The following is a 13,562-nucleotide window of genomic DNA, read 5'->3' as shown; positions in this document are numbered from 1 at the left end:
ATTTAAGTGAAAGGGATCTATTAACAGAAACTTAATATAAAATAATCCTAGTGGTGTTTTCACGAGTGTGCTTCATCTAAATTATACAAATTTCTGTTTTATTTACCCTAGAACGGGCCCTTTTTATTTAAATACTTTATATTCACATTTGAGTTTTTATGAAAACTGAAGGTTACCACAGGTTCTCCTTTATGTTTGGAAGGGGAGGGTGAGGTGAGGGTTGTTTAGCTGCCACATGCAACTTCACCACGTTGTCACTAGATTCTACACACTGCAACTTTAAGATTTCTACACAAGAAGTCAGTTTCTTAAAATGTTTTAGAAAACAGTTATCTGAGGTTTACAATCGGTCTGTAGGTTTCACAACCAACAAACTGATTGAATTTCTGTCGTCAGGAAAATGGGAAACTGTTGAGCCGCTGAATGTTTTTTAATGAGTCATTAGTTTGGTTTTGGGCAGAAGATCAAGTCATTCCAAGACATTTCTCATTGAATTTCCCACCTTATGAACACATGAAGTCCTACGTTATTGGTGTATAAATCCAAGTCAAGTTAAAACTTTTATCATCTACGTTTATTTTGTCCAATATTAAGCACAGTCCAGTCAAATTCATGTGACTCAAGTCCACACGTCTGTGATTTTCTCTGTACAAACACAGGCTATAGTTTTATTTGATCAGTTTTTTTATGAAAGACAATTTGTGCATGAAGACCAAAACATATCTCTTTGCTCCTAAATACATTTCTGCTAATATAATACATAGATTACAAACCGTGTATGAAATCAGACCAAATCAAAAACCTTCACTTCAACCGCAGTCAAGAGAAATATTGACAATATTGGTCCATATTGTGGTTTTTCGTCTTCATTTCCACTGAATAAACACTGTTCAGCCACCAACACACAAACTACATTTAAAAAGTGCCAAACATTTTATTTTCTTAGCGTCATTTCACCATGATATTTATACTAAAATCATCAGCATTTTGTCACTTTTATATAATGCAGTCTCTTCATATACAAGTATCAATAAGCATGGTTAAAACAATGGCTTTGTTATGTCTGTGTTAAAGAATTTCCCATATCCTATTATATTAAAATATTCCATATGTAGAGTCTGTATTTAAACAGAGGTTCCATAATAAAACTGAGTTCCCATACAAGGCAATTATAGAATTTAATCAGTTAGGGAGTCTCATAAATTAAACAATCGGAAAAAAATAACTAAACAAATAGAACAAAGATGTCATCAGAGGTGTTCTGCCTGTCCAGAGAGGGAGAAGATGCCAGATCAGACCAATGAAAACTACTTTTCACTGCTCAGTCCACACATTCAAGGCAGCAGTGACAGAGAGCTCCATCCGCCTCCAAACAGTTCCGCCTGTTACCGACAGCGTCTACGCGTTTGTTCGACACACACTTATAATGACTGAGAAATCAAAAGCTCACCTTCTGTCTTTACGGTACGATATTAGAGGGTTGTTAGAGCTCAGGTGTTCTGTATGCAAATAATCCAGGTGACACCCAATAACAGTCTTCAAGCGCAGACATACAAACCCTCCTAAGAAACCTGAAGCACACACGCATACTAACATACATAACCGCTGATTTGTTTTGGTAAAGACGAGGGTGCTTTTGGAACAAAAACACATGACACCATCCCGTTCCTGCAACTACCCAAGTGCTGCCTGAGTCAGACAGCATTGTTCTATGAGAATAAACACTGATCCTCTCAATCACTGACAAACAAACATAAGTATCGTTGGCGTGGATTTCTTGCTTATTTTTCTTCCGCTGCATCTCTTCAGCTGGGTAAAAAGTGCCAAAAAAGCATCAGACATGTTTCTTTGTCCCACTGTCTTTGCATTGTTCGTCACATTGTTCGATTTGAGTGACGATTCACTTCAGTTCAGCGCAGAAGGTTTTTCCCTCAGGGAGATGGTGGACCACAGCTGGAAATGGAGCAAGAGGCATCCTCGAGTCAGCCACACACACGCACACACACACACACACTACATACATATATACGCGCACACATCCACTGATGGGCATCCTTGCTTCAGTGTTCCTTCATCTCCACAGTCCCACTGAAGATTATTTGGAGATTTGCTGTTGGATGTGAAGCAGGAACTCGTAGTACGACAGGGCCGACTCTGTTCGGTCCTCGATCATGTTCTGCATAAAGCTGGCTTTCAGCGGGCTCTCGTCCCTGAGGACACACCAAGGAATGAAAGGGGGGGAATAATTAGAGAGACACTGATTGATTCATTTCAAAGTGATGATAAAGGAAATTCAAGACTTGTTTACAATGAAACCACAGAGGCTCTTTGGATTGAACACCTTGGATTGGACACATTAGATCTCAGATCCACGTGAACAGACGAATACAGGTTTTTGTTTTTCTGTGAGCATCTAGTTTTGCTTCTTTTACATTGATTTCAAATTCTGTCAAATGAAACCTCATCTATAACCTCTGCTTAGTCTTCAGATGTTTTCTGTAACATTGACTGTACATCAATCATTTCACTCAGTGGAACAGAAAATGTACCTGCCACAGAGGCTGGGAGACAAAACTAACTTCGAGGGAACAATTTAAATCTTCCACCAGCTTTTGGCTTTTTAAATACACCACTAAAGGGAAGTACCCATACTTCGTGCCACTTTTGCTACATCATTTTTTTGTTACCAACCTGATGACATGCACAGAGGGGAAGAACGGCCTCTGATCCCTCAGCCAACCAATGAAAGCCCTGGTTCTCTGCGACTCGGCAGTGTCCAGCTCTGGGAGCGTATACTATGAGAGAAGAGCAGGTGTCAACTTTTCAACAGCATAAACTTTTAAGTCACACTGCAAAGTACATGAAGGAGCAAAGATCACAGCAGGTGGAAACTGCATGTGGCTGCTGTAACATGAGATTTCCTACCAAGTTTTCAGGCACGGCAGCGTAGCTGGGAACTCCCAGGACTTGTGTGAGGAAGGTGGGGTGGCAGTTCCGTCCGATCCACAGATAAAGCACCTGCAGGAGCAGAACATGGAATTTATCATATGCTCATAAATAAACCGTGAGTAATGAACTCATGCCCACCTCCGAACAGGGAGCTTGAAATACAAGACATATTAATGAAGCTTGTGCTGTTAAAGTAATTCAAAGCCACACAGGATAATATATTAGCTTCAAAGTATATTTACTTACTGTTTTACAGTATTTTTTAGAGTACATTTTTTCATCAAAACAGGTGTTATATAAAAGAAAGAACTAGCAAAAAAAGTTCGATAGCTCTTGTTTTAACACAGGAAGTCTTCATAATTCAGCCTAGAATGAGAAATTAGCTTTGTATTTCTTTAAGCTTGTTAAAATGTCTTATTTTAGTACGTACTAATCCAGCATCCATCAGGAAAGCTCCTTCCCTGCTGAGCTTCTCCACAGACAGCTGCTGCACTCTGGGCTGAGGGATGGTCCGCTCGTTGATGTTCAAAGCTCCCTGAGGATGCAGGAAAGAAAAGATCACTTAAGAAATAAAGAAAACATTTTGGAATTACTGGTCAAGGGCCCAATGCCCCAAAGAACCCTACACGGTGAATTGAGAAATGTTCATAAACACAAAAAAACTTAACCTCCCAATAAACCTTTGGCCATGTCAGAAAAAGAATACCGTTAAGAAAATCCAGGATTTTCGTTATTGCCGCTGCATTCACTGAAAATATTCTTCTCACCTCATCGTTCAGGTCGTCGATGCGGTACAGAGAAGGATGGATCATCAGCATGGCGTAGACCAGTGGCTGGTACTTCAGTTGACACATGGCAAACACTCGGTCATCCAGTCGGGTGCTGGTGCCCGTCCTGAAGGCTTTCTGCACGAGTCACAAACAAACCCATTCAACTGCATCAATAAAGGCTGAATGCATCATCTAAAGTCACTTTCTCAAAGGCTGAATCATTTAGTTTTAATGTTCTTTGTTGGTTAAACTAGTAAGTTACTAGTAGTAATTCAGTGGTGTAATCAAGAGAGAAATGTTAAAAAAGCCCAAAGATTTGCCCAACAGTGCAGCTGCTGTATAATGGCTGGATGGTGTAAAAAAGCTGACCTGTTTGAGCAGGGCGAGGACGTAAAGGGGGAAGAGTCTGAGGCAGGCCGGGGCCAGCAGGCCGGGCTGCTGGATGGTCAACACGGACTGTCGGTAGGACGACAGCGAGTCAATAGCAGCGTTGGTCATCGCGTCTCTGGCGTCACTCAGACTGGCAGCCACCGAACGATCCACAGCTGGAGAGAGGGACAAGAGAAGGACTGAGCATCTTACCTCATTTCAAGTGTCTGTGTGAAGGGTTTTCTGATATTTTGGAAAGCCCCCCCAGACGTTATAACAGAACTGACATACATAACCAACAGTGTTAATCGTTTCTTTAATGTAACATTAGGCCTTGTGCACGGTAATGGGCTGTTCAGTACAGCTGTGGATTTTAGTAAAAATCAGGCAAAAACAGTATCATACCCACCTCACATGGTTTCAGTTGCAGGTTTCTAAATAACTGATGTTTCAAATTCAAACTAAATGTCAAACTCGTCGATGCCCTATTCTGAAGAAAGCTAAAGGCCGGCGCAAGCTTCTGCGTCGTCAGGGGCCTGCAAGCACGCAGCTGTAACGCAGGACTCGTTGTCATTCATGGTTCTCCAACCGTTGCGCGTGTTGCCGTGCAATTCGCCGCCAGAACACTAGGCGCAGTAATGTTTTTTGTCGAAGTCGGCTCTTCTTCGTGTGTTGCACGAAGAAGAGCAATTTATTTACATCGCCACGGCGGCTCCGCAGAGCCTTTTTCTGGCGGAAAAATCCGCCGGTTAGTGACGGGTTATACTAGTGGACATAGTGTCGGATCTCTTCTGCCAAGTGCTCTTCTATCTGGTCCATATTCGTTCTTCTAAATCTTCCGTGGTTTCCGGGCATGAACCGGAAATGCGACTCCGGAAATGATGTAGTCAGCAGACCACTCACAGCCCTCGCGGCCGGGTGACGCTTGCGGGGCTTTGCCGTCTAGTTAGAAAAATTGGCCGACGCATGTAAGGACGTAGGAAGGGCCGTGAGGGGCCCGGAAGGGCTCTTGCGTCTCCGTTCCCGTGAAAACGCAGAAGCATGCGCCGGCCTTAAGTGTGAGCTCCTGTTCTGAAAGTGATTGTGAGATGGGCCTAGTAGTCAGTGGTTGCTAGGCAACCACAGCTGTCGCTACTCATGTCCATCTGTCAGTGCTAAAAAAAGAGAAGTGGAAGAAAATCCTGCAAACCCCTGAATATGTACTGTAACAATTTGATGCCTTACACAAAATCAATCTTATCCATGTTGTTAACACACATCCATGATGTACTCACAAGAAGACAGGAATACCAATAGAATACAACATAAACAGACTATCTTATAAACTAATTAATAAGGAATAAATTAAAGCATGCGTTGAGATATACGAGCTGGGATTATACTTTGCCCAAATTGAGGGGCTACTGCAGCTGTACCCAATTTGAGTAGACTAATTATCTGATGCTATAGTGAATTAATAAACACAGAATTAAAACGTGTTGCTCAAAGTCTGATTCATAGGTAAACTTAATTAAGATGTTTTAAATTCTTAAATAGTCTCATCTGAGCTGTTCCCTTGACCGTGTAACATAATGTGGTACATACCCATGCAAGCCAGCAGCCCAGTAATGGCCTCAACATCTGCCCCAGAAAAGATATCTGACAGAGAGTTGACCACAGGGAGACACAAGGTGTGGACACGGATCCTCCTTTCTCCTTTAAAACAAAATACATATTTCAATAGAAGACACAGATTCATAGGTTTTTTTTTATTTAATTGAAACATTAGCTGTTTGTGTGAGTATGTGTGTGTGTACCTTTGCTGGAGGTGTAAAGCAGGGCGGCCTGGAAAGAGACAGACTGCACGTCGGCCAGATTTTCCTCGATAGACATTTGAACAGCAAAGCCAGCGTCCGGGTTCACGTTAGGGAGGGACAACAGATCTGTCGAGCGCACAAAGAAGTTTCCGTGGAACGTGTGGATGGACAGACCTGCAGACGACAGAGAGGAAATCAATCAAACCATGATAAAATCAGGATGATGAACGCTGATCTTCTTTTTCTTTCTATTTTCTAATGTTCGACCAAACTCCAGCTCTTGTGATGACGGACCTTTAGTGCAGCGTATCCTCATGACGGCCTCAAAGCCGATCTTCCTGGTTAAGTATCTCTTCAGATCCTTCTGGAAGCGCTCCACCTGAGCAGGGCTGTGCTGGTGGTGGTATGAAGGGTAATAGTAGACGCTCCCTGCTGAGTATCTCGAAATACAGCCTGAAAGAAAAAAGGCACACAAGAGATGATGTGAAGATAAGTTTGACTGTCCACTTTTATATCAATCAATGTTCCCTCTCTCTCCTCATGTAAATGTATTTATCCCTGTTGTTTGTGTACAACCAGTAAATAACCAGATGGTAAATAGATATCAAACTTTTCAATTGCATAGATTGAGTCCTAAACATGTGAACAAACATCAATAATACAATAAATGCTCTTTTGTTCTTTCCTCCATTTCCCATTCATTCAGTGCAGGACTCACCAAGTGAAGCCAGATCACAGTACTGAGAACTGAGCAGGAACAGGTCAACAGCCACCTGCTGGCCAGAGCAGTCCAGAGCAAGCTTCTTGTAGAAGTCTGTCGCTGGAGATAGATGCTGAATGTCCTGAAAGAAAAACATAGCTGGGTCATGATCACAATTTTTTTTGATACAACGCGTTTCCACAACTCTGGTTCTTTGGCTTTAACATTCCTCTCTGAATCTCAGTCCTTGCTTATAATCTATAACTTTAAAAAGGATCCTTGACAATGTACTGGAAAAGACCATTTTCATGAAACTAACTCATGAATTGTACCTTGTTTGTCAATGTTTTCCGGTGCAGTGAGGGGTCTGGCTCGAAATGTCATGAAAGTATGACACTAGCAGGCAAAACACGGTTTTAAGAGAAACAGGTTTAAGAGGTTTTTTTTCTTTTTATACATGTCAATATGGGGGCATTGCATCATCATTTTTGCCTGAATAAACATAGATGTTCAAAAAATAGCACTTGAATGAGCGTGGTCAACATGATGTGACATTGGGAGTTTTAAATAAATCAATACATAAGCAGCTGTGCAGTTATTTTATCATACTGACTCCAACCCACTCGTCCTGTATGTCCTGGAGAAAGGTCATCTTTAGAGCTCCTACCTTGGCAGACGCTCGCTGGTTGGGGTCCTCTCTGGACTGCAGCGCCCCCACACCCAGGTTTGGCAGTTGTGTCTGAAAGACAGACATACGCCCTCCAGTGGGCGACAGCAGCTTGAAGGCTGCCTGCAGAGCTGATCCTAGGGCAGATTGAGTCTCCATAGTCTTTTGAAATAAATTTGGCAGACTCCTCAGCAGATCCTGCACAAGCTGAAAAACAAAGCATTTTTATTGCCAATTATTGAACCCTGAAGGAAAAAAACATTGTTTGTCATCTTTTCATCATCTGCATGGTAGTCAAGAACCCAGATCAAAGATATTTAAAGTCTGTCTCATTTAGCAGGATCCGTGATTATAAATAAAGGACCGTCTTAAATAAACAGTAGTTATTAGCGATATTAATACACAGTGTAAAGAGAATAAAACACATGGTTACATTTTTGCTTACAATATTATAAGAAATATTGGAATGTTGAATATAACATTTTCACAACAACTTTAATCAAGGGGAAGATTCTTACTTCTTTGCATTCATTGAGGTTTACGAGAAGGCTGTCTGGTGTTGGTAAAAAGATTTCTGCAAAAAGACAAAAAGTAATTGTTTAAACAAAAATAATATACATCAAAATACTTCTGTTACTGTAGTCATGAGACTCGTTTTGAAAAGTCAAGTAATAACGAAAAGTGAGAATTCACGTTGAGGACTTTTCTTGATATCTTTTGGGTTTCATACGAAGTTTAGAAATCTTGATCACTTTTCTCAAAACTGTCGCCAAATGCTGAAGGCAACAGTTCTCTGATAAGAGCTGACATCACATTACATCAAGCCCTGAACCATCCCTTAGTTATGCTGCAATAGGCAGTCCCATCATGCACTGAGCACTTCTCTCACTGCCTTTCTCTGCACCCCAACCCCCATTTATTTATATTACTACTCATTCATTATAGCAATTAGTCTGTCAGAGCTGAATCATGATGGTAAGACAAATGTTCTGGTCTTTCTTTACTCCCTCCCCCCCATCTCTCTGTCTTCTATCCCCTCTTTTCCACCCACCTCCCCTCTCTTCCCATCGGGATACGGCGCTATACAAATAAAATTGAATCAGGCAGCCTGTGATTTCTTTATAATTAACATGTATATTGTTATTGTCCAATTCTGCAGTTGGCTGTGTCTCACCTTCGATGTCAGACACGATGAGCATCTGAGGCTGAGAAAGTCCCTCCTGAAGATTGTAGAAGTGGATGGTGCTGTCGAAGGTGATGAAGCCTACCTTCGTCCGCGAGTCTCCAGGAAGCCTGGGCCACATAAACACACACCCTTAGAAAAATCTAACACTTTAACTACCTTCATCTTAATTTTAAAGCCTCACATAAATGTTGCAGTGAGACGTCATCCTGCTTCTGCTGTGTTATATTGCTTTTCTTTATGGCAATAATTAAAAAACAGTTTCTCCAGTTTCTGGTAGAAATTACATGCCATCCCACTGCTGAGAGGATAAAGGAATACATTCATAATTGTTTTCATGAACAACCTTGAATACACTGGTTTATATAAAATTGGAAATTCAATATTATACATACGTGTTGATGTTTTCCAGCAGCAACTGACAGAACACATTCAGGTAGCCTGTCTCCACTGCATTGTGGGATACGTCCAGAACAAAGAGGTAAACAGCCGGCTGCGGTGGCCTCAGCTGGACAAAATCAGGTCAAACAGGTTACATAACATGAGGGGGAAATAGCAACAACAAAAACACTGTCAATCCCACACATTTAGATGTCAAGACAATGTGTAGAAGAATATGAGCCAGCTAAATACTCACCATATACTCTGAAGGAGCAATGAACTCAATAGTGGCGTTCTGGACCTCAGGTCTTTTGTGTGGTTCTCCATACGATCTGCTGACTGGGTTGTACATAAACTCTTCTGGAACTAAAGTGAGACACACAAACACAAGATTTCAGTGTTAGATATTGTACTGCGCACCTTTTGCGTAACAGAATGCATCATTTTTAAATAATTGTATCCATTTTAAATCGCTTTAGCCACTGTATTATTCTACAATCATAATAGGAAATAGTCATATAAAAAAGTAGATGTCTTTTTCTTTAATCAGACCATGCAAAACGTTTTACAATTAAAGGGAGACCTGGCCCAGAGAGCTGTATAACAAGTGCAAAATCAGAAAATAACAAGCTTCACACACCTAAGGGGAAAATGCATAATACCCAGGTATTATGCAAGTTATATTAACAAGGGTGTGTTTAAAAATAATGATCGTTGACTTCAAAATTGTTTAGATTATGTAAAATTGACTTTAATTTATCTAAAAGTGAACAGTTCTATGTATCAAATTTTGCAGCTTCCACTCCACCTAGAAAAATGCATTTTTTATGTTACACCAAACACATCAACCCTCTCCTCCTCTTACCATCATTGACCCGATTGCACAGATTGCACATCCACCTCCTCTGGTCAAGGAAGGTGACAAACGGGTTAATGTAGGTTCTGCAGGACCGACATCTGACGATGGTGCTTGAAGTCACCACAGGAAGTTGCTGCAACAATAAAATTACAAAACAAAACCAACCTCTGTGTGAGAAGCTTTTTTTTTTTTGCAGTTCACAGGAATTGGAAATTCAAAAATGACTTTCTTGTTAATGTTTTGCAACATTACTGTGGTCTGTTTTCAATTAAAGACAGACACACTCATACTGACAAATTTTGCCCGAAGGCTATTTAGTCTGACCCTCTCGTAAAACTGAACTATTGAGAGAAATGTTAATGTTTGAATCAATAAAAGTCAGATGTAGTCATTGAATTTAAATATCTGAAACATAATTGATGAGGTTGTAGATGATATTTAAACTTATTCAGCAAGTTCTCTTGAGGATAACATACTAATGATAACTCCTGGTACAATCTACTTCACATATTAATTCACATCAACATGACATCTAGTCAATAGGGTTATTATAAAGAATTGACATTAACGTGGTAATCTAAGTTGATTTCCACGTACTAACTGATGTGTGTGCATTGAACTAATGTCTTACCGTGAGGTCTTTGAAGGGGTGGAGCAGCAGGCCCAGCGGCATCTTAGCTTTATTGAGCAACGACTGTGTCTGAGGGATGCTGGTCAGCGTAGAACGGAAAACCCTGGAAACACAAAGACAGAGGGTCAATGCACTTGACGAGCATAAAGAGACATGTTGTCTCTGATGATTCCCAGGTTCCAGCATGGTATGTGGATGTGACTGGGTTTAGTTAATGGATGAACATGTATTTGAACATCATTCAGTCTATATCCAATAATAGACTGAATATTTCCCAATGCGATGTTTTAAAATTTTGTCTCCGAACAAAGTCACCATGGGCTAATTCATGGTTATGACAAAATAAACTGTAAATACTAAACATCACAGTAATAGCAATTTAAATAATAACAACATCATCAAATAAAGGTGTTTCAGATAGACCCATACTGTTGCCGTTAGTCCATCGTGACTTACTCTGGGTTGCAGTTAATTTTCTGCAGGTCCTGGGGCAGACAGGGGGTCGGGGGAGGGGTCGGGCTTGGTGGCAGCAAGTTCCTCTCCTGCAGCAGGTTGACCACTCTTAGTGCCTCTGGGGTACTGGACTGGAGGCTCATGGCCGCCATGGACGGGCTCAGTTGGGCTGGCCCTGGGCCACGAGGTGGCTGGGAGAGGGGGAAACAACTCTCAGTCCATTTATTTACTGTAAACATATAACTGCCAAGCCACTGAGCATTGGAGGCCTACTGTAGATCTCTGCTGATAAACCAGCTTCCTAGTGCGACCACTTAAAGTGTTAAGGATTTGAAATAAGTCAAATATATCCGGAAATCAATGGTTAAAAGTATTATTTGGTGGTAAAAAGTTTGTTTGGGTTTTTTGTCCATTGAACAACAATAAGTGCATCGCATATATAAAACAAACTGAACTATATGTACTTTATACTGTAGAATGCACTGCTCCTCATCAAGTTAACTTTGCTCCCATGAGTTTAAATACTCTTCATATACATACAAATGCAGCTGTGTCTCAATGACAACTTAATGCTTCCATAGTCTACATATATGTGAGGGTTTTGCAAGTGTACAAGATGAAAAGCAAATGCATAAGAGAGCAGTTCATGCTAAATGCTCTAACAGTACCAAGTAGTCCCAGGCTGTGGCTTCCTTCTCACCTGCTGGTATGGCTGAGATGATTGAGTGTAAGGCTGTGTGGCACTTTGGATCGCAGGGTGCATAGCGGAGGGGGAGTTTTGTGGAGCCGGTGTGTTCTGGTACCCAGGGGGGAGGGAGGGGTAGTGGCCCAAGTGCCGACCAGGTGGTCCGTGCTGGGGAGGACCAGCTGTGGAAGAAAGTTCCATTAATATGAGAAATTTAGCCTATTAAATAGCAGGGATTTCTGCTGATTACCTACTTGGCAATAAATACATTCAGATTCTGATTCTGAAAAAGTGTAGCATCTTTAAATTCTATGAAAATAATTCATACTGATGTGGCTCTGGTATAAACCTATGATAGTATGTCACTGCAATTTTGTTTACATAAAATTCAGCACAACGGGTCATTTAATAATAATACCGAGGAGATTAGATGAAACAGATTCTGAAATAAAATAAAGAAATCCTACAAAATCTGATGTGAAACAAAAGGACCATTTTCCCATCAACTACATACGAAACTTCACTTTGTGAACACAGAAATTTAGTGTGTGTGTGTGTGACAGAAAATGTCCTTACCCATTTGGTTGTCGACATGATTATAGCTGTTTGATGATTGGGGACCATTGCCGGCCACAGCTCCTGTTTCAAAGAAAACACAGATGCAGTATGAATAATTGATTTTTTCCCCCATGTGCCTACGACAGGGGCTAGATGTGAAATAGAAGGAACTACGGTGCAAGATACGAGGTGACACACTGATGATGGGAACTGATGTGTTGTGTTTGATGGTACTGTACTTTGGATCTTCTAGGAAATAGGGTAAGAGTGGATGAAGGAAAGACAAATAAACTACGAACAAGAACTGCATGTGTCCAAGGATGCACTGTTACTGGGATGAAGTGGCCCCAACACCACTCACATAACTCTAAGTTTTAGAGATCAAAAAACATAATATAAATTAACTCATTATTTTCTGCTTTGTTCTTTAAAAAAATATACTGGAATTTACTATCATCTGATTCTGCAGAGCTTCATACCTGCTTTAAGGGAATTTAATATAAAGAATAAGTGCATCCTTGGGTACAATACGACAACAGGACGGAGAGGAAGGAATGGGCACCATGGCACCGACACAGCATCTAACATCTACAGACAGATTTGGCCACACCTGGACATTCAATATCCCCCTGCTGGCAGTCGGGCTCAGTGGGGGACTGAGTGCTGTTTAAAGTCGCCCCGCACTGAGCTGGCATGTAGAGGAGGGAGGGGAGGGAGGGAAACAATGGAAAGTGATCAGAAAAAATTGCGGGCTTGTAAAAATGACGAGCTCCTGGCCCAAGGTCATAATTTCATGATCAGCGCAAGCAAGGCTCTCACTTTATAATCACCACAGACACAGTATGTTTGTCATCTTATTAACATTGCATATAACAATTATTTCCTAAATTAGGAGAGAAAAAGTTTGGACTGAGTTTGACCTGCAACAAAGCTACAAAGCTACAAAGAATGTCAATAAATGCACAAAGTATACAAACTGGTATATGAAGACAAAGCTAAATTAAATGCATCAAGAATAAAGAAAGAATTTACCATCAGATCTGGGTGGATGAGGTGTGACATTGGCCACTGGGGGTCCAGTGGGAAGTGGTGTCGGTTTCATGGAGGGTGGTGGGCCTGTAGGTGGGAGTCCTGTAGGTGGTGGCCCTGTGGGTGGGGGTCCTGAAATTGGTTGTCCTGAAGTTGGGGGCCCATAGGCAGGCCTGCTTGGATGGTATGTGTGGGAAGCCATGGGATTCATTTGTGGAGGAGCAATGCCTGATGAGAAAGACCTTATTAGGGCTTAACAATTTATAAACATGTCTTTAATATAGGAGACATTAAATGATTCCTCTTTGTGATTAACATATTTCTTATCCAGTGTATAAAATGTTGCCACATATCATGTGAAAGACAGATATCAAGCATCAAGGTGTTGTTGAAACATTAGAAGCTTTGACTGGAGGTGACAACAGCTGATGGCACTGCTGACCCATAGCCAACTAATGTGAGAACAGGGACAGCCACGTCAATATCTACAAGCCAGTCAGTTCAAAGGAATCTGGACAGAAGCATGTTCACT

At 41.2% G+C, this 13,562-nt stretch overlaps 1 protein-coding gene across 2 annotated transcripts in view; it reads right to left on the bottom strand.

Annotated features, from left to right (window-relative positions):
• Positions 1-552: 552 nt before the first annotated feature.
• sec24a (SEC24 homolog A, COPII coat complex component) overlaps positions 553-13,562 on the bottom strand; it is a 22,357-nt gene continuing 9,347 nt past the window's right edge. For both annotated transcript variants that reach the window (XM_061086098.1, XM_061086096.1), the window contains exons 3-23: positions 13,034-13,258; positions 12,020-12,082; positions 11,459-11,625; positions 10,762-10,949; positions 10,306-10,408; positions 9,681-9,807; positions 9,072-9,181; positions 8,830-8,942; positions 8,426-8,544; positions 7,770-7,825; positions 7,252-7,458; positions 6,603-6,726; positions 6,179-6,337; positions 5,885-6,058; positions 5,673-5,783; positions 4,089-4,264; positions 3,717-3,854; positions 3,380-3,484; positions 2,926-3,018; positions 2,692-2,795; positions 553-2,210 (exon numbers count right to left, since the gene is read on the bottom strand). In XM_061086098.1, coding sequence (XP_060942081.1) covers positions 2,096-2,210; positions 2,692-2,795; positions 2,926-3,018; positions 3,380-3,484; positions 3,717-3,854; positions 4,089-4,264; positions 5,673-5,783; positions 5,885-6,058; positions 6,179-6,337; positions 6,603-6,726; positions 7,252-7,458; positions 7,770-7,825; positions 8,426-8,544; positions 8,830-8,942; positions 9,072-9,181; positions 9,681-9,807; positions 10,306-10,408; positions 10,762-10,949; positions 11,459-11,625; positions 12,020-12,082; positions 13,034-13,258 — 2,777 coding nt within the window. In that variant the 3' untranslated portion in view covers positions 553-2,095. The remainder of the gene's footprint in view (positions 2,211-2,691; positions 2,796-2,925; positions 3,019-3,379; positions 3,485-3,716; positions 3,855-4,088; positions 4,265-5,672; positions 5,784-5,884; positions 6,059-6,178; positions 6,338-6,602; positions 6,727-7,251; positions 7,459-7,769; positions 7,826-8,425; positions 8,545-8,829; positions 8,943-9,071; positions 9,182-9,680; positions 9,808-10,305; positions 10,409-10,761; positions 10,950-11,458; positions 11,626-12,019; positions 12,083-13,033; positions 13,259-13,562) is intronic.

This window comes from Limanda limanda, chromosome 14 (genome assembly GCF_963576545.1).
Source record: "Limanda limanda chromosome 14, fLimLim1.1, whole genome shotgun sequence".
Classification (NCBI taxonomy): Eukaryota; Metazoa; Chordata; class Actinopteri; order Pleuronectiformes; family Pleuronectidae; genus Limanda; species Limanda limanda.
The sequence above is the reverse complement of the archived record's forward strand: the minus strand, read 5'-3'. Positions and strand labels throughout refer to the sequence as shown.